This window comes from Urocampus carinirostris, chromosome 5 (genome assembly GCF_059441175.1).
Source record: "Urocampus carinirostris isolate Australia breed hairy pipefish chromosome 5, RoL_Ucar_1.0, whole genome shotgun sequence".
NCBI lineage: Eukaryota > Metazoa > Chordata > Actinopteri > Syngnathiformes > Syngnathidae > Urocampus > Urocampus carinirostris.
Window position 1 is genome coordinate 21,166,796 of NC_142353.1, and position 24,858 is coordinate 21,191,653.

General features: G+C 39.6%; 1 protein-coding gene across 1 annotated transcript in view; it reads right to left on the reverse strand.

Moving 5' to 3' along the window:
• Positions 1–24,858, reverse strand: part of ptch1 (patched 1) — a 63,627-nt gene that overhangs the window by 14,206 nt on the left and 24,563 nt on the right. The window contains exons 13-18 of the mRNA XM_088336138.1: positions 23,674–23,983; positions 22,218–22,360; positions 17,656–17,839; positions 9,994–10,274; positions 6,530–6,667; positions 6,304–6,446 (exon numbers count right to left, since the gene is read on the reverse strand). Of these exons, the coding sequence (XP_088192264.1) occupies positions 6,304–6,446; positions 6,530–6,667; positions 9,994–10,274; positions 17,656–17,839; positions 22,218–22,360; positions 23,674–23,983 (1,199 nt within the window). The remainder of the gene's footprint in view (positions 1–6,303; positions 6,447–6,529; positions 6,668–9,993; positions 10,275–17,655; positions 17,840–22,217; positions 22,361–23,673; positions 23,984–24,858) is intronic.

Consider the following 24,858-nt stretch of genomic DNA (forward strand, 5'->3'; position numbering starts at 1 on the left):
GAGGTTTGTTTATGGATTCAATTCAGAGTATTTTAATTAAAATAAGTATTTTGCAATGTACCCATTTTTCTTGTTTATTATCATTTACCATATGATTAAATACATCATGTTAAATTTGAGAAAAAAATGATAATTATCTGATTATTCACATGATCATTTCAATAATTGGTGACTAGTCAACTATGACAATAGTTGTTAGTTGCAGCCTGAGTGTCCTCGCACTGTCCATCATAAGCATGCGTGTGTGTGTGGCCTGGCTGGTAGGCGCACTGTCGTTGACCTTCATGATTACAAGGTCAGAGAGCAGATTGGGAGGTGAATGCGCATATGACTGAGGTTTGTATGTTTAGAGGTCACATGGACCTGAAAACTGCCTTCGTTTAAAGAGGCAAGCCATGTGAATGACACGGGAGGCAAGATATGAGAGGCTGTTTGAGAATAAATCATACTTACTCACACATATTACATCATTCTCTCACAAATGCACAACTACACTCTTATACAGTCATACGCATGCACAAACACTATGATACTCTGTCAACTACACTCTCATTCACTTAATTAAATAATCTTTATTGTCATTGATATTAACGTATCGTGTATATTTTTCTGGAACAGACAGCAGATAGCAAATGCTATCACCAGGGCAGGGTAAATGATTGTGTGTTGGGTAAACGTGACTGCCTGTGTGCCTTGACAGAGATAGGCTGGTGTGTGCTGTCAAACTGTGGGGCAGGTGCACAAGTCAATGTTGCCACTAAATCAAACTGCGGAGCATGGCGACAGCTTGCTTTTAGCGGCTCATCACATTGAAAAGATATTCAATAAGACAATCAGACTCTGAGGTAAGTCAGAAGAGTGCAAAGAAATGATGATCACCAGTGGATGCTCTGTGGATTATTCTCGGGTTCGGAAGCGACTGAGGCGGTGTCGCAGGAGAAGGCAATAGAAAGGCTACAGGTCTGGCCCACTGCTACAGCTAGGCTAAAAAAGGTCTTAAGCATCCCATGATGAGTCTGTATCTCACCAACGCCAGATCCATCAGATCCATTGCCCATGAAACTGATTACCTAGAGCTACAACTCGCAGTAAACTGCTACAACTGTTGAATCCAAGGATACTTGATGCTAGCGTGCAGCTAGCGAGCAGCTCTCCAAATTGCATTCTAACACTAAAAGGAAAAACGCCTAATTTTACTGTACAGTTCTATAATGACAATAAAGGCCATTCAATCTAATGCAATTCTGTGTTCTTTTTTTTTTAATCTTTAGACCTATAGTTGTTATTTTGTTACAGTCGTATATTCTCTTTCGGTAAGGACGTCATCTCCAGGTAATTTTGATGCTTGGGGTCTTTTATGGAAGGTCACCGCTGCTTTGCGTACTTTTATGTTTCGCAGGGGGGTCTGGTGCCATCAAGCGCAATAACAGAGATTACTGTATGACTTAATTCTCACAGACACACAACTACGCAGTCGCCACATAGATAGCAGGTAGTTGCCTTGCATGGCTGACGCTGCTTTTGGTTAGTTAGTGTGTAAAAGGGAAAAGTGTGAAGCACATTGTAAAGCACTTTGGGAGGTCTTCATTGACCTGAAAAGCGCTATATGAATGCAGCCCATTTACATTTACATACTACGATAGTCCCTCACCTATACTACATACTCTCTCACACATGCTACTATACTGTTATATACCCTGTAATATACTCTCAAACACACACTACTATACTTTCAAACACAAACTATTATACCCTCAAACAAACACTACTATACTCTCACACATACCACCATACTCTTGTACACAAATTATTATACTCACACACACATACTACTATACAATTATACAAACACTACTATACTCTCTCACACATATTAGTATAACCTCATTCATGGACATTTATAATGAGCGGTATTAACCAGGTACTCCGTCTGGGCTAACAGGAAGACACTTGAAATACCCATTTAGTGATTGTCTTACCCACAGATCAGTGTGCATCACCATGGTTACCAAAGTACCCCAAGTAAAATAACACTGAGGGGTGAGATGATTATTATACTAGGTGTGTAAAACCACTACAGTAATAGCAATTTTAATTGTGTTTGAGAAGGAATAGAGCTGTGCGTGAAAGAGTATAATGTGTGTGAGGGACTAAAGTAGTATGTGTGTGAAAGCATAGTAGTGTGTGTATATAAGAGTATAGTAGTATGTATGTGAGTATAGTAGCGTTGACTGTGTATGTATAAGAGTATAGTTGTGCAGGTTTAAGAGTACAATGTTAAATGTGAGAGCAAGAATGATTTACTTCTCAGACGGCCTCTCATAGCCTGTGATGCGGCTTCATGCAACCCTACGTCAATATGAAATTACAATCTGAGCTCACTGGAAACTTTTTCTAAATCTCTCTGGGAGTGTAAATGTATAGCACCCTGCCTCATCTTTGGCATCAGTAAAGCCTGATTTTAAGTTTCTCAGCTTGCAAGCGTGCACACGCCAAATAAAACCACAGAGTGTGTCGGTTTTTAAATTCCACTTCTCCGGGTTTTCCACAGCTGTGCTCTTAGCACCCCCCAAACAGATCCCTCCCCCTGCCACACCCTACATTCACATATGTCCATCAAGGGTTGTTTAAAACTACCGGAAACATATTTTAAAGAGGAGTTTAATACTCTGGACACAAACCACTGACGTCCCATTCAAATTTTATTTGCACCCATTCTTGTTTTCGCTATCTTTTATTAGGGTGACCCTCACTGCTTCTTTGTTCATTAACTAGAAGCTAGAATTGTTGCAACAGAACAGCTAATTTTAGGGACAGGCAAAAACGAATTACTTTGAACGTTGAAGGGTTCATACACATTTATCTTGGCCAAATTCAAGCACTTTTCAACGACTTTCAAAGCCTATTTTTCAATTTCTCCAGTACCATTGAAAGAAAAAAGCCAGTGTGAATCATGTATTTTGCAGAGCCAAATAGACATCTGCAATTTGCATATGTGGTTTTTAATCTTGGTGTGCATTTATCAAGTAATGTATTTTAAAACCACAAATATGTCGTTTTTAGATGATCTTTTCCCAATATAGGTAAGCAGGTCGGCGCCTTGCATGGCTGCATGACCGCTATTGGTGTGTGAGTGTGTGTGAATGGGTAAGTGTGAAACACATTGTAAAGCGCATTGGGAGGTCTTCATTGACTTGAAAAGTGCTATATAAATGCAGACCATTTACCATTTACCATTTAAAAAAGAAAGCAAAATGAAGCTTATATTTTCAGTTGCAGGTTCTTCCCATTACCATTTACCACTAGGAAACACAACATTGTTTTTTTTGCATGGACCATAATAAATGTCCATAAATGATATGTAATCCTTGCACTCATAAACATTTCACAGTAGGGCTGCACGAATTTGGGAAAAAACTGAATACGAGTTTTCAGACCAGTACAGACGCTCCCCTACTTACGACCGTTCGACTTACGAAAAACGGTAGATAGAAACATTTTTTTCGGGATGTTGAAAAATATCCGGACATTGCTGTAACATCCAACCTGGAAAAGAAATCCGCCTTCTACTTCCTAGTTTGTGTGTAAACATACTACGTGTACTGTATCTCTACCGCGCTAAGACCTTAAACGTTTTTATTGTTTAATATCTCGTGCACCTATTAAATATGGTTGGTGTAAAGTGTAGAGAAGAGGCGAGCCGTTTCTTTTGAAAGGAAAGTGAGCCATTTTGTACATATATGCACTAAGCTAATACATTTTTGCAATACAGTTTTTGCCTTTGTAAACTTATGTGTTTTTTTCAAACTTCTCTGTTTGGTCTTAAATATGTTTTGAACAGGTAGCATGTTTTCTAATTGTTAGCAACTTACTAAATTAGATATGGTCCTGTCATTTTCGGTACGTTTTTTACTGTCATATTTTGTGTTTTGGTGCTTTCAGTGGAAGTGTGCTCATGATTTCTTGAAGATTTGAAGTTACAAGGTTTCTCACAAAGACATGAGGTCACAAAGAGTTCTTGGGATTATATCAGGGCACACTAAGGTTTTTCAACCCATCTCATCTCATTAGCTGCACCGCTTATCCTCAGTAGGGTCGCGGGGGTGCTGGAGCCCATCCCAGCAACCGTGTTAGATTATTGTTCTTTCAAAACTCTTTTCTTTTCACCCCAGCGTTGGAATGACAGTACTCCACAGCCTCGAAATGGTTCAGTCCATTTGATTCCTAACACCGCTTTCATTTCTTTTTCACTTGGTTAGTATTACTTGCGGTATAGCAGCGGAGTCTGTGGAGGCTCCGGTGTATTACTGTGAGGGGATGTTATCACGGAAGCCCAAGAGTGCCATAATTCAATTTAGTAGTAACATTCAATAATATTTCAATCAAAATGTTATCATAATTGAATTTTACATGTTGTATCACTTTAAATGAAATTGAAAAAAAAATGCTTTTAACCATCAGACACCAAAGCTCTCAACCTGAAATTGCCCCTGCATAGGTATAGTATTTGGCATTTGACATTTTTGACATTTTTATTAGTATATCCTTATTTTGAGTATGGAATAATAAAAAAAGCAATATTTGAGAACAAGTCATGTTTTGTTTTGTATAGCCCTTAAATACTAGTCTCATTGGGGTGTACAGACAACAAACTACTATTAGAATATCCCCTGATCTTAAACCTACATGAGGGCAAGAACAAACTCAAAAACCTCGGCAGGAGGAGAGTGAAGAAACCTTTTGAAGGGGCCACACATACAGTTTAATGCTTTTTTATCAGATTTTTTTTGTGGAAAACCCGATTTGGCCCAACCTCACTCAGACCCTAGCTCAAGTAAATTGAGTTTGAGACCCCTGGTCTATGGACATGAGACATTCTTTTTCGGTGTAGATCAGCATCAAGGCCTCCAAAAGTTCTTTAGACAGTAAGCTTCTCAGCCAAGCTTTCACGCATTTTAAAGCAGAGAAACTCCACCTGCATGCAACCTGAGAACAGGAAAGGGTCAACATAAATGCCCAATGACATGGTAGGCATTTCAGAAGATCTTGTATGGTGAGAGAACCTGATCTTTTCCTTCTTTTTCATTTATTTTTTTCATCTTTTGTTTCCTTTTTCCTAAGCTTTTTATTCTTTTTTCTAGCATTTTTCCTCTTTTTCTTATTTTTTCCAGCTTTTTCCCATCTTTTTTCTCTTCCCTTGTATTCTTTTGATTCTTCTAGCCTTTTTTTCTTCCTTTATGCACAAGTAAATGTGTCCACCACCCAAAACAGACTGCCAATCATGGAGACGACTAGCTTTTAGGGGCTTGATACATTCAAAATAAATTAATTAATTAAATTGGATTCTGAAGAAAGGTAGAAGAGTGCAAAACAATGGTGATCACCATCCATTATTACTTGCATTATTATCAGGGTCGTGAAGTGACAGAGGAGGCGTTGAGAGAGAGAAGGCAAGGCTAAAAATTCTCATAAGACACTCCTGCCAAGCCTTAATCACCCACAAAACAGAGGACTTGGAGCGACAACTCTTGGGAAACCGCTACATTCGGGACGGTAGCAATGTAGTCCTCACGGAGACCTGGCTCAATTCAAGGATACCTGATACTAGCATGCAGCTATCCAGCCACCCTTTAAATCGTTTTCTTGCACTGAAAGGAGAAGCCCTCCGATTTGGTTGTACTTTTGTATTATGACAATAAAGACCATTCATTTAACTGCAGTTCCGTGTTTTTATTTGTACATCAATATATACTCATACGTGATATATTGTAAACTCTCAGTCGGTAAGGATGTCATCACGAGGTAAGCTTGACTCTTGGGGGCTTAAATGAAGGTGCAACGATACTTTGCAGAGTTTCACTTTTCGCAGTTGGTTCCGGTCCCCAATAACCGCAATAACTGAGGGACTACTGTAATCCCAAATCACATTATTTGTCTCATGTTTTCGCCTTTGTCCATATTTTTTCATTTCATAAACATTTCCTTTAAAGCATTTGTTATACCAATTTCACACCATACTGACTAAATGTCTCCATTAAAGCAATATTTACATAATTCTAAAATTAAGTCCTAAGAGTTTTCCGGGTAAATGGAGAACAAAAAAGTGGATTAGAAGGTAAAGTGGAGGGGAGGTTAGCCTTCATGCATGGCTTGCATTTTAGTCAGATTTCAAAGCAACACGCAGGTTGAGGCTTGGTCTCAAAGGCCCATAGACGCCACAAACACCCCGATAATGCGTCGCAAGTAGGGGCAACCCTCTCAGCTTGTAACTCGCCGTATCCGTAGGTGTTGAAATGCACTCACCTGACGATAAAATCGAACTCGGAACCCGCGAGCATAAGGACGCCCAACAACGTTGAGAAAGCACCGTCAAGCACTGGCGCGAACATGTGCTCCAGAGCCAGCACTGCCCTCCTGTGCCGGTCCCCTATGGCTGTCAGGAAGGCCTTTGACACAAAAACAGACGTGTTATCTCTCCATCTTCAGGAAGTCTCTGGTCGAAAATGCATTGTTAAATTTGGGTGTGTACCAAGGCCACGTGCACGGTGAACTCCACCCCGATGCCCACTGAAGCGATGAGGATGACCACAGGGACGGCGCTCAGCTTGATATCCATAAGCCCCATGAAGCCGAATAGCTCCACTGTCATGAGAGAAAGCACCAACACCTGCAAAAAAAAAACAGACCCAGCAGGATGGTTAACCCACTGTTTCATTTGACTTACATATTCACAACATGCATGTGGATTCTACTGATTCGGCAGATAGTAGGTGTTCCGTATAGTCTCACGGTTGTGCTATGGTTAGTTGTACTAGTACTTTTGTGAGAAATGTGTGAATCTTTGAAGGCCATGAAAAAAAGAGAGACGTGTCAGGTTACATGGGGCCCAAATCCTTTGAAGAAGCATGCAAAGGGGGGACCTCTGTCTTTGTGTGTGCAAGTGTGTGTTTGTGTATAATGTGTTAGAATAGACAACAAACCTGAATGGACAATGAGCAAGATTTATTATCACTTAATATGTTATTTTTTTGGTAGTTATATTACAGGAGAAAATAAAAAGATGCAAGAGAAAAACATGATTAAAACACGCAAAAAAATGTTTACCTAAAAAAAACTCAAAGTTTGGATGCGTGTTGCTACCGAGGGCTGGGGTGACACACTTAGGTGTATAAAGGTAGTATATTGCAGGACAGACGCTGCCCTACTTACCAACGAGACGGACGATCGTTCGTCAGGTGAATTTGTTCGTAAGTTGCTTCAGTGCTGTATTTTGTATGGTTAAGTTTTATATATGTTTAAGGCTTGTATAAGTAACCTGTATTGTTTTTTACTGAAAAATAAACATCTAAAAAAATATATGCTCTATAAAGATAAATAAAGTTAACTTTAACCTACTTTTGGAAGATGAGCTTCAAGAGTTAGGCGACTTTCGCTTCTGGTAGAAAGTGGCCGAAAAAAAGCGATCCAACCACTTTCTCAACCGCATCAAGCTTTCTTATTCCATTTTCATTTCAAAAGAAACGGCTCACCTCTTCTTTATACTTTACATCAACCATGTTGAATGGATGCACAAGATATTAAACAATAAAAATGTCAAAGTTCTTGCTGGAGATTCAGTACAGTTTGTTTACACACAAACTAGGAAGAGGAAGCGGATTTCTTCTTCTCAAATGGTCGTAAGTAGGGGAGCGTCTGTATTGGCAAAATCATTTACCAGTCGAAGGTATTTCTGCCTCTCTCTCTAACACCTGGAGGCAACGCCTTAACTTTTGTCACTTAAAACGAAGGAAGAAGTGAAACCAAATTTTATACAGCTTTTTAATAAAATCATTAGGTGTGCGCATTGCACATGTCTGAGCGTTATGCACGTGCCTGCGTTATACACATTTTGGTTTCAAAATCATTCACAAATGTAATACATTTATTAATTGGGAAATACATCGATTCATAACATCATGTCTGTATTATTAGATGTCAATAAATACTGTAGAAAAACAATACGATAATGTTATAGTAGAAATCTCAAATGCATTTTTCTTCTATTTTCAAAAAAGCGAGCTTTCTGATGGTCAAACCAGACTCCTCTTCATAGTCTGTTCTTTGATTTTGCTCATAAAACTAGACGGATGAAGGCGCTTTTTTCCTTCCAAGTCCAAGGACCGGGGTGGCCGCAGAAGCCACTTCACCCAAAAAAATAAAAAAAATAAAATAAAATCACAGCCCACCATCAGAGAGCAAAAACATCAATGTTTATGTTTGTGTGTGAATTATGTCCTGGTGTTTTGTGTGTTCAGCCACGCGCGTTCAGGTATTCGTACACACGCCCGCCTGTTTGCGAAATTCTGTGGAAATGCCGCCACCACAGACAGGAAAGAGCAGAGGATGGAAATAAAATCTTACATTTTTTTTTATGCATGGGTTTCAAAGTAATTTAGCGTCCTTTCCCTGTCTATTTAGTGTCTGGGAGTGTTCAAGTAGACTAAACAGCCCAAGATAAACACTGGTGACAGAGCCTACAAAAACACTCGGCAGATGCCACTTCCTTTCCTGTGTATCTCCTAGAAATGCTCTGGTCTGCTCTCCACACAGAAAAAGAACCCAAAATATTCAAAGGAACACGTTCGTACACCATTTTTATGGCCAAATTCAAGCAATTTCTCCAGTACCATTAAAAGAAAAATCTGCTGTGAATCATGGATTTTGCAGAGCCATAAATATACCTGCAATTTACATATGAGATTATTAATCTTGTGAGTGAAGATATTATTTTAAGATATTAAGTAAAAACTGTGAATATATTTGTTTTAGAGACAAGTACAGACGCTCCCCTACTTAACGACCATTCGACTTACGAAAAACGGTAAGTACGAACATTTTTTCGGGATGTCGAAAAATATACGGACATTGCTTTAAGTTAGATTTTGTATTGTGTGCACCTTTTTCCAAGTACAGGACTTTACTGTAGTGCTTCTTTCTGCCACTACCGGTGTGTGGCGCTGTGAGAGGTCACCCAGCATCCACCCGGAAGAAAAAATCTGCTTCCTCTTCCTAGTTCGTGTGTAAAAATTCTACTGTATAAAAAGTGTAACAAAGAGGCGAGTCGTTTATTTTTAAATGAAAGTGGAATAAAAAAGCTTGATGCAGTTGAGAGAATGGTTGGATCGCTTTTTTTTAATCCACTTTTTACCACGGAGAAGGAAGTCGCCTAACTCTTCCAAAAGTAAGTAACACTAGGCTTTATTTATCTTTATAGAGGATATTATTTTATTAAATGTTCATTTATTAGTACCAAACAATACAGGTTACCTATACAACCCTTAAACATGCTTAAGTAAACCTTAAACATACAAAATATAGCACTGAAGCTACTAGCGAAAAAAAATCAACTTACGAAAGAATGTTCGTGAGTAAGGCAGCGTCTGTATCACCCCATATACAGTATATAAGTAAGGAGCGTTTTTTTCTGCACAAGGGAATCGACTGGCATTATAGCGGGAACATTTATTTTTGTGCTAGTAACTTCAAGACTTTCAGCGGTCGAAAACTCCCATAATCGCTGGCGCCTTCCCTTTCCTCTTTTTCTTTTCATCAGTGATTCTCTGTGTTAATAAATTATGTGTGCTATTAGGGCCTGGTTCATTGATTCGATTTTCTTAGAATTAGTAATTCATATCAGAACTCAAATAACATAAAGTAATAACATAATTTAATTTTTTATCAGTGTAGGAAATTCTAGCATCCTTCAGAGAAAAAAAAGATTTAGGGTGGAGCACCAGTGACACATAGGGCAAATTTGTTTCCTGATTGCAGTAAATAATCATTTGTTTCAATCCTAACGATTTTCAAAATTAAAGCCAGAAAAATCCTTGATTATCCCTATTGGTTAGCAGAAAAGTATAAGGTCACCATACGCCAAAATGTGACGAAAAGTGCATGTTCAGGTGTCATCATTTTTGACAAGTACGTAGTATGCATTGTGTAGGAAACGCTTACGATGATGCCGGCAGTCCACGGGTTGAGCAGGAAAAGGGCGCAGACCAGGAATGTGCAAGCGAGCACCACACTGATGGAGAGTAAGAGCCAGTGACGTAGACTGACGTACTGCTCCCAAAAAAGGAAGGGGTAGCCGTTGGGGTACGAGGCAAGTCCTTGCTGGCTGAAGTTGCCGCAAATGGCTCGCACGCTCTTAATCGCTTCCACAAACTGCGGTGTCTCCCGGAGCCCGTTGAGGTAGAAGGGGAACTGTGCGTATTCGATAGGCTCGGCCGCCGGGACTGAAGAACAGAAAAAGCCAAAACAGATCATAAGAATTGGTCATGTGCTGAAATGTTATCAACACTTTAGTGTCTGATTAATCTTGATTTCATTTGAAAGTTTTTTTTTACATCCATTTAATCAACAGGCAAACTACACTTATATCCCAATGCACGCTTTTATGAAAGTATGGAAAGGATTCGTTAGAAAACCGTTTCATCCAGATCTAAATCTCCAGTTTTAACTGACCATTTTGAGACAGTGTAGGAACCCAAAATGTATGTGTGTCATTGATTGTTATTTTTGTTTTATCCGTGGGGTCTCGCAGCTTAATTCTTAAATGTACAGTAATCCCTTTCTCTTTCGTGGGGGTTGCATTCCCAAAAAGTCCCGCAAAAGTCAAAACCCACGAAGTAGAAACATTTAGTTATTTCTTGGATATCAGTAAATCATAATATGTGCGACTGTAACAAACTACCGACTATAGGTCTACAAATAAAAACACAGAACACGGAATTACAGTTAAATGATTGGTCTTTATGGTCATTATACAATATTACAATTAAATTGGAAGGCTTCTACTTTCGGTCTAAGGAATCAAAGTAAAAAGCAACCGGCTAGCAGCATGCTGGAATCGGGGGTCCTCGAATTGAGCCAGGTCTTCCTGATGATTGAAAAGCAACTGTCCCAAATATAGCAGATTCGTTTTTCAAGTTTCATATCCTTTCGGTTGGGCACCCGCCCCAAGACTGCAAGGTCTTAGGTTCAAGCCTCAGCCGAGTCATACCTAAGACTTACTTACCTTAGTTAGCCATTGCCTCCCTGCTTGGCGTTCAACATTAGGGGTTGGAATTGAGGGGTTTGGTCACCTAATGACTAAAAAATGAAATTGAAGTTTTTCAACCTACGAGTATTTAAAGGAATTCCCATTGATGTTAGTGCATGTATTTTTGTTTATATTCAAATCAATAGTTTAATTATTTTTTTATCAATAGGATGCACTAAATATTACACAATGTCCATCTAAAGGGATCTTATGTCTTTTAACACTGTTTTAAGGAACATATCATGTGCATCTATCAAATTTGGATAGGTTTTTGTTAAAACTGTATTTTTGGGAGGTGGCGGGATTTTAATGTACTTGAGGTGTAAGTACTGTATTTTGTAAATGACTACTCAGGTGTTGACAAATAAAACGTGCAATAAGAACCATACACAGGGTAAGATATCGGGATCATACTAATATTATATTCATGCAGTCCAAACTATTAAAATTGGATGATTTAATATTTTCTTTCACTTCACAACTGTTATTTAAGGTCAACAAAAACATGGTGCCAGAAAACATCCAAAAATTATTCACTCAGAAAGAGGGAAATTATAACTTTAGGGGCTGCAGTAAATTCAAAATCCCAAAGGTGAGAACAACCAGGAAAGGTATGTGTGTGTCTGTGTGTGGAGTCAAACTTTGGAATAACTTACAAAATGAGATCAAACAATGTCCAACTATTCATGTATTCAAATTCAAATACAAAAAAACATTACTGGCAAAATACTGGGATGAAGAAAATGGGATATGAGTGAGATTGGAAAAACTGCGTTTAAAACTATGGTTAACTTGTTGTTATTGTTGCTATTATTATATCATAACTGTTATTATAAATATTATGTTTATTTTTATTGTTGTTATTATCATTGGTGCCGCAGTGATATTTGGTAACTAGTGGCATTATGACGTTGAGGGATGGGTATTACGAAGATTAGAGTATAAAATATGTGATTATTGTAATTACAGTATTATAATTATTGATATCTGACCTATGTAATAAGTATATCCATGAGATTTTGTCATATTAGACACAAGAGGAGAAGAGGATTGTAAAATGTATTTAATAGGGAAGATAAAGGGGTAGGGAAAATAAGCATCTGCTTCTGATTGCCCCTTTTCGAACATGTTATGTGACATTATTTTGTTGTTGACTCATTGTTTTTGTCCTGTTTTTATTTTAATGTTCGAAATAAAGTTTTCATTCATTCATTCATTGTCATCAGTCTGAAAAAAAGTGGCAAAAAACATTAATATCACAAATATTATTTAATAATTCTAATTATGACAATGTCAGTACATTTATAATATATGAATATTAATCATGAATACTGGTCGCCAATTTAGAACGGTTTTGGGCCACACCACTAATACAGAGCCATGAAGTCACTAGATAGGTGTGTGCACGTTTGTGGTGGGGGTGGATGGAACATTGTGAAACAGAGCTCCATTGAGTCCAAGCCAGCCAGTCTGTGGGCCTGCCAGCCTAATGAGGGCCTATCACTTCCACATATGAGCGAGTGTAAGCGCAAACATTGATCCACCGTTATTGTAACGTTGCAATAAACGCCATTACCAAACGAATCAAAGTACTATACAGTAATCCCTTGCTGATTACTGATTGTTGTTTCACTTATTCGGGGATTTTCATCGCACTTTGTGTTTTGCATTCTGATTTGCGACACAGTTGGCCTGCCCGCATTCTGCCTGTGTCTGCCTGTGCATTAATAGCGTTGCGGTCTAAGTTGTACACGTACGTAAAACAGCTAATTGAACTTACATTATGAATGAAATTTTTATCTTTTATTTTTAATTTCTTTAAAAGCCATCATGTCAACAAAATGCTCTGGACCCACAAAAACACAAAATAAAGTTAGACTTCTGAACCTGCTAAACTTGCTCTAGAGCTAAATGCAGTTCATTAGTGCTCCCTAATGGCTACCTGGTGTTATTTTAAACATGTTTGATGATTAAAAAGATATGGTTTCTGCAGGAACACAAACAGGATGGATTGAATGAATAATAAATAAATAAATGTAAATGGTCTGCATTTATATAGCGCTTTTCAAGTCAATGAAGACCTCCTAAAGCGCTTTACTATGTGTTTTACACTTACCCATTCACACACACACACTCACACACCAATAACGGCCATGCAGCCATGCAAGGCGACAACCTGCTTATTGGGGGCATTAGGGATTCAGTGTCTTGCTGAAAGACACTTCGACATATCTAACCTGCGATCTCTTGATGCCAAGACGAGCGCTCTACTTCCTGAGCTAATGCTAATGCTAATGAATAAAATAATAAATAATTTGAATGAATAAAGGTTTCTACTTCGGATTTTACCTTCGGGAGCTTTTTGGAACGCAACCTCGTAAAAAACGAGGGATTAGTGTATAACACTAGACAATTCCCGCTGCAATTGTAAGAGTTGTGATTGATCTGGAAGATGATCCCGGCATGTATATATAAAACCCTGGTTGTTAGCATTATGAGTTAGCATAAAGTTTTTAACTAAGAGAGATGTTTCTGTCATTTTTTACTTGGTTCTGTGGGGGGACTCCGCCCCCCCCACACCCCCCCCCGGTACTGGCAAGTTTATTTGAGATGGGCCCACAACCGCAAAATCAAGGATATGCCTTGTGGACGTCTAAAAAACACATTCATGGTAGAACCATAGTAATAACACTGTTATTACACTTTAAAAACTTTTAAAATATACATGTTCAAATAGAATGGGCCGTTCGATTTGAATTGGCCCATCCGGAATGCATTGAGCCCATTGAATTTGCTGAGTCGTTAGCATGTTAGCATTAGAATTTTTCAACATGAAGAAGTTAGCATTTAGCCGTTAGCATCACTTTTTAGCATGTATCCGTTAGCATAACTCATCAACATGAACCCATTAACATAATTTATAAATATGAAGTCGTTCCAATATTGCCATTACCAAAATTTTTTAGCATGAAGAACTTAGCATTCAGCCGTTAGCATCACTCTTTAGCAGTTACCCATTAACATAACTCATCAACATGAGACCATTGGCATAATTTGTAAATATGAAGTCGTTAAAATATTGCCTTTACCAAAATTTCTTAGCATGAAGAAGTTAGCATTTAGCCGTTAGCATCACTTTTTAGCACGCAACTGTTAGCATAACCCATTAACACGAATTCATTAGCATACAAGGTAAATATGAAGTCGTTAAAATATAGCCATTACCAAAATTATTTACTATGAAGAAGTTAGCATTGCCGACAGTGTTTACAGCTAGCTTGCGCTAATATTGCCAGCCCAACACTTGGATATTGGCGCACATAGTTGTTAGCATCCTATCGCTAGCATCCACTCTTTGGAAATCACCATTTACCCATGTTCAAAGTAATGTGGGGTTTGCCCCCCTCAAGCCACCCCGGACAGTCCCTGCTTAGTCCTAACCTCTGAAAAAGCCCTCATTTCCATGACTACCCATAGATATGAATGGGCCCATGTATTCCGGATGGGAGATTCTCAAAACCCATTATTCCGGATGGGGACTTGCGGGGCCCCGGAGACTCGTATCGCTCATCCGTATCGTGGCAGGGAGGTCCTGATCGGGCCGGAATTTTTGGTATATGAATCGTTGGGCTACTCCAAAAGCTCTGGGAGGAGAGGCCCGTCAAAATTCGGCGGAAGAAGATAGATATAATATTATTATTGAATAAGATCTCGAGGTATTATAATAGTTGCAGCAATCACAAATAATAACAAAAATTTGTCATGCTCCATTTTACGAGCTTGCAGTGGGCAGACAGGAGTAAGAACCTTGTATCTCAAACATTAAAATCCTCTCTTCTTTAAAGCATCCTGCGTGTAATCTAGTTGTGCTACTCAACTTCATAATCCAATCATTTTCATCATCCATGTAGAGCACCTCCTGGATTGGAATCACAGGGTGGAATAAAACAACAAGTAGAGTGGCAGTGCACGAGTGTGACATGGAACGAGGTGTACCACTTTTAATTATTCATGCATTGGCAGGGGGAGCACGATGACAGGGAGCCCCCACACTGGCGTGGACTATAACGTTACAGCGCGTCATTAAAATGACCGCAGCGAATGCTATTTGGACTCAACCTGAGCCCACGCTACACAAATGTACACCTGGATGTACTTCGTTCAAGGCTGAGAGGCAAACAACCCTGTTACGCACAAAAGACAAACACAGTTCACGTAAAGCAGTGTGGAAAAAAAGGCCAACATTTTTAAACCTGGCTTAAAGTTCGCATACAGGAAGAGGACTTGACCAGTGGAAAGTTTTGAGGATGCTAGTTTTAGGCCCCTTCCCTTAAAATAGAAGTTAAATATTATTCCAGCTCGTGTGAGATTGATATAATATAACAGAATATAATAGAATATTATAGTCTTTAGAGTTTTAGGTAATAACTTAGTAAACATACACGATTAGAAATGGAACATATTTACACACTGAGAACAACTAAATAAAGTTATGGCGAGGCCGTGTCAAGTACAGAACAGAGTAAGCAGAATACAAGGCCGCAGAATTTCTAAATGAGATGAGTCACCTTACTGAATTTACCGCATCTAAGCCGAATTCAGAACTATAAAATTGAACACTGAGATCACGGCATCAGCTTACAGCAGGGGTCGGGAACCTATGGCTCGCGAGCCATATATGGCTCTTTCTATGAATATCTATGGCTCAGAGACAAATTTGATTGCATGCAAAATTTCTCCATCCTATTCGAAACTTGAGTAGTTCGTCCTATTCAGGTACACGCAAAGCCAATCCAGAACTAAGTCTGATTGCGTTACTTCGCAGTATATATAGGGCACGTTTTTCACTACAATTTACAGTCAAGGTGTCACACAAAAAAAGGGGGAAAAAACTCGTTTTGGCTGTACAACGCTAAAGAATCCTTTATTTAAAAGTTCACTATATAATCTGTGTTCAGTGTTCAGATACCTTATGATGAATCCACAGAACACACTGTAAATACGCCAAAACACCGGAAGAGAACTTAGTCTTTTGATTGGGTGAGTGGGAGGGATGGGTGGAGCCATGCAAAAAGCGCAAGCACTCCCTCCCATCTCTCGCACTACGCCATCTGCGCCAAAAGTGAGCTCATCAGGCTCCCTATTTGCAGAATGTTGTGACGTTTTTACACAATAACAGCTTGCATCTGGTTTTGAAACCAATATGTATGAAAAAAGGGTCAAAAGGAGTTTAACCGATCTTGAGTAATTGCAAGAAAGAGACAAGTTTAAAGTGGTATGTTTGTTGATTTTGGGACAGGGGCTCTGGCATTATTCTCTTTTCATAATTTTTATCAAATCATCAAAAATAAATGTGCTGAAGCCTAAGCTTTTGTCTGGGGTGCGGGTTTAGCAATTTTGTAAATTTGTCTCATAATATATGGTGTGGCTCTTTCCCAAAATAAAATTAATATTTTTTGCTTTCATGGCTCATTGAGTCAAAAAGGTTCCCGACCCCTGGCTTACAGTATATGCGCATATTTGGTTGTCTCACCAGTAGCAAATGGTGGGCAGCACGTGAGGAGGGGGTAGTGGCTTATACAGGAACAACAAACCAACTGGAAATCACACAAGGGCACGCAAAAGCAGACAATTCAAAAGCGTGCTGAATTTTTGTGTTTTTATTTTTTTTCATTAATTTTACAACACACCAGGCCTAGAGAGAAAAGAAAACTTCTTTGATAGTAGCTAGAAAAGAAGAAAGAAATCTTTAAGTAGTTTTAAGCCTAGAGACTAAATGGATACGGAGTGTTTCAGTTAAATGTTAGTTTACAAACTCTCAAGATTGCACAAAAAAATAAATATGCAAAAACAACTAAAATACAGGGGAAATGCATACGTTGACAGGTACGCAATCTCCGTGACTCCTTGCACGCAGACACATTTGTAACGGTATTCACAATAAACTAGCATTTTATTTAGTTAATATGACAGTATTTTATTTTTATTTACTATTTGAATCGACCAATTAGTTTTTAATTATTTCATATCAGGAAAATTCGCTCGTTAGACGAGGAATTTGCAGGATCCTAGAACAAATTAAGCTGGTAGGAAGAGGTACAACTGTATGTGGATTAGCTGGACCAGTTTTTCTTACTTTGGACTAAATATCCATCCATCCATTATCTGCACCACTTATTCCCAGTAGGGTTGCAGGGGTGCTGAGCCCATCCCAGCCATCTTCAGGCAGTGGGCAGGGGACACCCTGAACTGGTTGCCAGTCGCAGGGCACACAGAGACAGAAAACTCGCTCGCTCACTCACACCGAGAGAGAATTTGGACCGGCCAATTAACCTGACACGCATGTTTTTGGAATGTGGGAGGAAAACGGAGTTCCCGTAGGAAACCCACGCAAGCACAGGGAGAACATGCAAACTGTGCACAGGAAGGCTGGTAGCTGGATTTGATCCCATGACCTCAGAATTGTGCCACAGACGCATTAACCACCTTCTCCGCGCTGCAGCCTCCCTTTCGGGCTAATTGTGACAAACTTATTTCAATACTGTACTTTGTGACTGTGAGTGACATTGACTTACTGCTGAGACGCGTCTCGGGCATGGAGTCGGTGCGGTCATGGAGCCACTCGGGAGGATGCGGGCGAATATTGGCTTGCGAAGCGGCATAGGCCACAGGGTCGTTGCTGACCCAAGCAGTCAGGTAGATATAGAAGGCACCAGGGTTGATGATCCCGTCCACGTCCACAAGTCTGTGCCGCGTCAACTGGCAAAGCAAAAGAATATGGAGTCTCTGCTCTCATCTCTTGACACTCACATCCAATTCTGTGTTGTTTTATGGGAAATTCTAGTGTAACTTGAAAATGGAAAAATATTAGCAATATAAGCGAGAAGACTTGTTGAATTGAAAACACTTATGAGCGAGGGGTTACCACAGAAATGCATATATAAGCACAGCATGAGGGTGAGAGGACGATTGAGGCTTTCAAAATAAGACCAAATATTAGTTCAGCTCTCTTTCCAACTGATGGTTGGCAGAGATGAATGTGGTTTTACTTTGGAAACTTCTTGTACTTCTCCCCTTCCCAGAATTATCACGCTGCATTGAAACATGGAAATTGTGGTCAGGGGCACTTATTCTCTCAACTGTACAAGAACGATTTATATATATGCTTTAGTATTTAATAATGTTTTTGGTAAGCCAGTTTTTAAAAAATGGTGAGGTTACAAATATTTAGGTTTTAATAAAAAGTGTTTATCTATTGCTTGAATAGTCATTGTTTCACATGTCCTTCAAAAGGATAAGAGTTAAATATTTTCTCTATTAAGTATGTGTTAAAATTGTTCAAAGAGTTCAAAGAGCCCTAATGTTTTTTCCCATTACTCTTATCTCCTTTTCCTTACTTTTGGCAAAGCTGTTTGGTGTGGAACACATTACGTAGGAGGAATGGGTGTAGAGAGGCTGGTGGTATAGAGTGTCGTGGTTTTCTTTTTGTTTGTGTAGCATGGAAATGGGGAAAAATAGAAGCCTGCTTTAAGTACAGTCCGAACGCCAACCCAAACCCAAAGCAAGATGAAAAAAATAAGAGCATGTACTAGCACGTGCAGCATGAAGGAATTTGACAGAAGCTGCACTGATGACACAATCCAGAGGTGGCGGACCCAGATAAAATAGTTTCCAATTCCGTACAGCTCCTTAAGCTATTTGATTTGATTTTAAATGTGAACATGGATGCTTCTTTTCACTGATTAGGAGCAAAACTACATGTATTGGAGTGGAATTTATACATAAATGCTTTTTTTTTTTTTATCAAAATCATTTTAGAAATATTATTGAAGTACCACCACTTATTATGTTACGGAAACAACAAAAATCCACAATATCATGAATTAGCAATAAGTGGACTGCAGATGAAATACCGAGTGTGAGAATTGATGGAATCTTTGAAAAAGAAAATGTCATTCATCGATAAAACAACAATCATTTCTTTAAAGGTTGTATTGTACTTAGTAGATATAGAGTCAGGGTTCTGTTCCCGGCCTCCCATGTGGAGGTAAAAGGAATCCGGTAGCTTGAAGCTTTACAATACATTGCTCTGCCGTTCTCCTTTCAAATAGCAGTAAATTTCTCTTTCTCTGGAAGGATGGAAAGGTCTGGGGGGTTGAGGAAATAGTAACGGGTGTAGGTATTTTTTTTCTTTTTTTACACACAAAAAAAGACTGCTTGAGTTGGCGTAATAATAAAAAAAATTGGGCTGAAGTCTCTGAGCCAGTCTGTGTGTAGTTAACCTTGTTGTTAACACTAAAGGAAATGCCACCCAGCAAATGGAGGAGAGCAATAAAAATAACACGACATCTGTACAAATGTTACTTGTGCTTGCTTCTCCTGACCCCCTATGCGCAATGCCTTGTGTGGACACAAACCTAGCGTCTGACAGAAGCCACTTCTTGTCGAAGTAAAATAAATACAATGTAAAAAGGAACCATGTCTTGGCTTCCCTGTTGAATGGGAAACGCGGCAGCCGTGCACACGAGGAGGTAGAGGGGAGGGGTAATTCAGGAAAATCATGGTGGAGCTCAACAGTAGGAAATCCAACTTCTTCTCGAGTTGAACACCAAGTGTAGGACATTAGTGAAGGAAATTATATACTCAGTAAGTCAGTTGCAACCAACGTGGTGCTGCAGGTAGCCCCAAAAAACAACTTGGTCGTCCGCAGACCTGTTACTAAAATAGCTCACCAGTGGTGGATTATTGTGATCTTCCTAAAAAATATGAGAAAAAAACACAAGCAAGCGCTGGTTACTTCCATCTTTCTTTACTCCTGCGAGTCATAGACTTTTACAGCAAAGCTTTTAAACACCTTGGGTTTAAACAGCTTGACTGTTCTTCTTGGCTTATTTTGTTAGCTCATTGTTACTTTTATTTTACTTTCTTTATCTTAATTGATTGGCCTTTGTTTTAAACATATACATGAAACCAACTTGAGTTCCCCAATGTGTGTATTAATTAGAAGAGCATTAGGACTACAGTACTATCACAAAGAGATAAACTAGGGACTAGTCATAAGGTCATCAACATTTTTCAAAGAGCCTATAAAAGGTAAAACCTTTTACGCAATTGCCAATGTGTATAAATCACTCTATATTGAAAGAAAATAAGAAAAGGTGATGGATTCAAAAATTACAGAAGCCGAGGTTTGGAATATTCTCAAAACACATACATAAGCTCCAGGATTATGATGGAATTCAACTGGACAAATGTCGTCAGATTCTTCATTACACCCAAAATAAGGAGAGATCTTTCCGAGGTTCAACAACCATGCTGGAGAGCATGTGGAGAAGTAAACGTAGACCACATGAATATATTTTGGCTGAGTCCAATAATACAAGATTACTAGGAAAATGTATGGTTAAAATTAAAGAAAATATTGGGATATGGGATACCTAAATCATTCAAGGTGCTCTATTTGGGGAATCTATCAGAAGAAATGTTACAGAGAAAGGTTGAGTACCTGGTTAAAAATTTACTGACAGCGAGCAAAAAAGTAATAACTACATAATGGCACAAACAAGATCTCTCCATCGTATAGCAGTGGATGTGCACTGTGGAGGAAATATTTGTAATGGAGAGGACCACATTTGGAATAAGAATACAGAAGACCCAATTCATAGACAAATGGGAAAAATGGATGGACTAAAGAAAAAAATGAGGAAACCACTTATAAACAATAAGAACTGGACTTTGAAGAATGACTTGAACATGAAATATGTTCCCCAACACTGCAATGTTGTTTTGATTTTGTTTTGTTTATCAGCGTAAGCTAATGGTTGCATGTAGGTAATGTTTCCATTGCTAATGAAAAAGCAAGCATATGGAAATGACCAATTATAGCCATTGTCATCAGTTTGCATCTCTGAGCTGCCAAAGAGAAGACACAATGTTAATCCCACTCTGTGTTGCCATCCGGGCCTCCAACTGAGAACTTAGCTGGTGTCATTTCCTTCCCAATTCCGCAGTGAGTATAAGCTTATTTGAGTGGAGGTATTAACTCAGCAGCATCTCAGACTGATTGGCAATGACGTTGAAGCCGCTCCAGAGAAGTTACAACTTCTTCACAGTACAAGAATGGAGAATAATCTAAAATAGCACAAACTCAAATCCCAACAAAAAAAATCAAAATATAATACACAATTGGGAATTATTTTCTGGCATAAAAAGAGAAATTACATCCACTTGGGTCACCAAACAGTTCCCATAACATGCAAAATCACAAAACACCGAAACAAATATTGTGTCACCACTGCTGCACTGACATTAAATTACAGTGATCTGTCCATCAATTAAGGGAAAACGGTTTTGTGTAAATATCGACATCATAGTACCTGCATAACAATTAAGGGGGGTAATACTAGGAATTTAGATATTGATCCAAACCAAGTAAATACAGGGAAGTATCGATCAATACTGATACAGATACTTATTCTTGGAAATGTCATAATCATTCAAAACTCGACCAAGCGGGAAAAAGAGCGAGAAGCGGCGCTTTGAGGAAATTGGTGGGAGGACCAAGTATTGACCCCAGGACAAGAGTATTGGTAATAATAGAGGGGATCTACCCACTCCTAATAACAACCAGGACTTGAGTGAATCCTTTTATACAAGTACTATGGTTTGCATTTAAATGTGAAAATGAAGTTTCACTCACCTATGCTCATGGTCAATACAAAAATTAATGCAGAACTGTTGCACACTTCTGGTGCACATACGTTAAGAATCGAATGGTTTTAGTTGAACTTTCTCGCAAACGCTCCCTTAAGCTCCACCCTGGAATCCCAAAGTGTTAAGGGTGCATGAAATCCCGCTGTGGAGCCCTACATGTACGTTCATCTATCACATGCAAACACACGGCAAGAGTTAATAGGTTTTTCAGAAGGCGGGCCGAGAGTCCCGGCGAGAGCTTTAAATTCCTCAACTCGGTAAAGTCATCACAAAGTGCGAGAGGATGAGAGAAGACAGACAGGAGGGGGAAAGGATGTAAGGGGGGAGGGAATGGACGAGTTTGCAGGGTGGGCGTTGTTGCTCTTGGGCCAATCGAATTACTGCTACAGAGGCAGACACACCTCGTACGATTTCTGAAGCTTACCAGGTTGATGTTGATGGGCTTTTCTCTGCGTCCCGTCTGCACCAGAAGCTTGTATGCCAAAATACCGTCATCGCTGCCGTTCTTGTAGTTGTTCTGAGTGATGCGGCCGGCCTCCCAGTCCTTGTCGAATGCAAGCTGCAAACCTGTGCAAACACACACACACGCACACAGTACTCAACACCAGAAAGTCAAACCCTTGACTAACAAGATTGGCTGATTTAATATGATAACTGGCCCTGAACCACCTTGGAAAAAGCTGAAAATGTTATGTTTTTTATTCATAGAGACCATTAGGGCCGTATATCAAGAACATGTGTTCCTTTCTCTTCATCCATATGTGCCTGCATTGCGCTCTCCCAACAGTCACACCGTGGGCCGACTGCGGGAGATGTTGTTTTGGGTCTTGTTCCTCGGCCCTGTCTGGCTCCAATTTGTCCCACCATTTCACAGAGCAATATCATACACAAGCTCTCGCTGTGTGGTTTGCACACGTACGCACTCAGCACCACTGTAAGTGTACAATCTGCACTAGACTAAATCAGAAGTGCACGTCCCTGTTGTATGTGTTATAACTAAATACAATGAATTGCTTTCATTGGCCGACGCGAACGCTTTCACAAGACATCGTATCAACAAGAATTACAGGATTACCTGTGTCTTTTTATTACACTGAGATTATATCAATGTGCATGATTGCCGTTTTTCTTTTTTTATGCTTGTGTTCATGGCCTGGGTGACTGTTTAAGTGAGAATATACTTCATGTAGATTAAAAACTTGAACATTCTAACAGCATGTCAATAAAACAAGTGTTACATTTTGAGAAATATTTGTGTAGAAAAGTTATTCAATACAATTTTAGCCCATACGGATACGAAGAGACTTTATTTTTTAATATAAAGTCCCGCTGTTCTCTAGCCAATGTTGCAACTAGATCAAGCGCAGTAGCGGCCCGGACAGAGTATCTACCTTTGAGCAGGAACTTGTAAAAGAGAAGACGCTGTGGTCCCGACACGCACTTAAGGGACCGACCCTGTAACTCTAGCCCTAAGGTCCTAGGTTTAGATGACCCTAATATGTGCAAACCATGGCGAGTCGGTTGATTTTTTAAAGGTAAAGAGAAAAGCTTGTTCAAGTCAAGTTGTTTTAGCTGTCGCAGTACGCCAGCCAGAAAATGCACAAGACGTTAGCTAGTATAGCCGTGGTGTGTTGGGGCTTAGTTTTGTCTTCTGTCCCAAACCAAAACACACCGAATGCTGTTTTGAATGTACAAAAAGGAACCAGAAGTGACTGTTTCAAACCGATAGTAATAGTTTACAACAAGAATTCACCTGTTTTAAACAAGAAGTGCCCGTTTCAAACCAGAATTTTCAACAGGATGTGACCGGAAGTGACCCCGTTTCAGGATACTAACCTCCGTTAAACCCCCCAAAAATAAATAAATAATATCAACAATACCTTGCAGCCAGTCCCTGAAGTAGTGAAGCCACATAGGGGGCAGCTGCCCATTGTCCTCCTTCAGCACGTAGCGAATGGTGCGAAATGTGCGGTGCAGCTGGTGCAGCAACGGCTGTTTATGAGGGTAGTCGGCCCGCTGCGTCACCACGTACATGTTGTAGAAGGAGAAAAACTTGAACTGGGCGCCGATGAAGTCATACTCGCTGGTTTCCCGCGGAACAATGTCGGTTAACTCAAGGCCATTTCGCACTTGGGTTGTACCATATAGGCTGACTCCCAACAAGCAGAGGAAGAGCACGATCACCACCACCTGCAAAAGGAAGGACATTATCCCCATACCAGTTAGGCTTCTTTCCTATTCTATTCTAAGAAGAGTAAGTGACAAATGTATCGTCATTGTAACATGTGAAGTGCACAACAGAATTACTCTAGTACTGTGACTAAATGTAATGTGATCAAATCAAATGCCTTTTCTTATGTCATCTATATCTCTAGTAGTCCTGTGTTAAGAATTCGGCCCTCTAACAGACGCGCGCTGGGTTTGATTTCCGGTACAACCAAAAGCGCGCACCCTGACTTTGAGTTCTTTTTAGGTAAAAAAGAATGTCCATCAAATAGCTCTCTGGTATTTATCAGGGAGCCCGACCAAACGTGGAGGCATGCCGTAGTTCGGGGACCGCTGGCATAGATGAATATTACTGTCTTTTGTACTTTAAGGAAGTGAAATGAAATCTGGCAGGGAATACTCTTGCATGCTTATTTTTGGAGAAAGAGCTTGCATCCTCAGCAACATTCACTTGTGGTTTGATCTTCAACTAAAAGGGTTTATTTAATCTCGTATACAAAGCCTCTGATCATCGAACCACGTGCTGCCAGATTTGACTAATAATGGAGGATCAAAGAGCGCAGATGGAATAAAATGGAATGTTCCTTTTAGCCGTTTGGCAGAAGGCAGGGGATTGCGCATGAAATAATTTGCTCAAGTGGAGTATTATTTGACAGCATGATGAAAAGACAAAGAAAAGATTCTGCAATGATGTCAAGTACAGGCCACCAGATGATTTGAGTTGTGAGAGGGCCGGCCACCCATTAGACTGAGGTCAGACTGTGTGTGATTCAGATATGACATGACTCCAGATTTCCGCCTACTCTGTCATGAGCCCTAGTGACTAACTAGCCCTCATC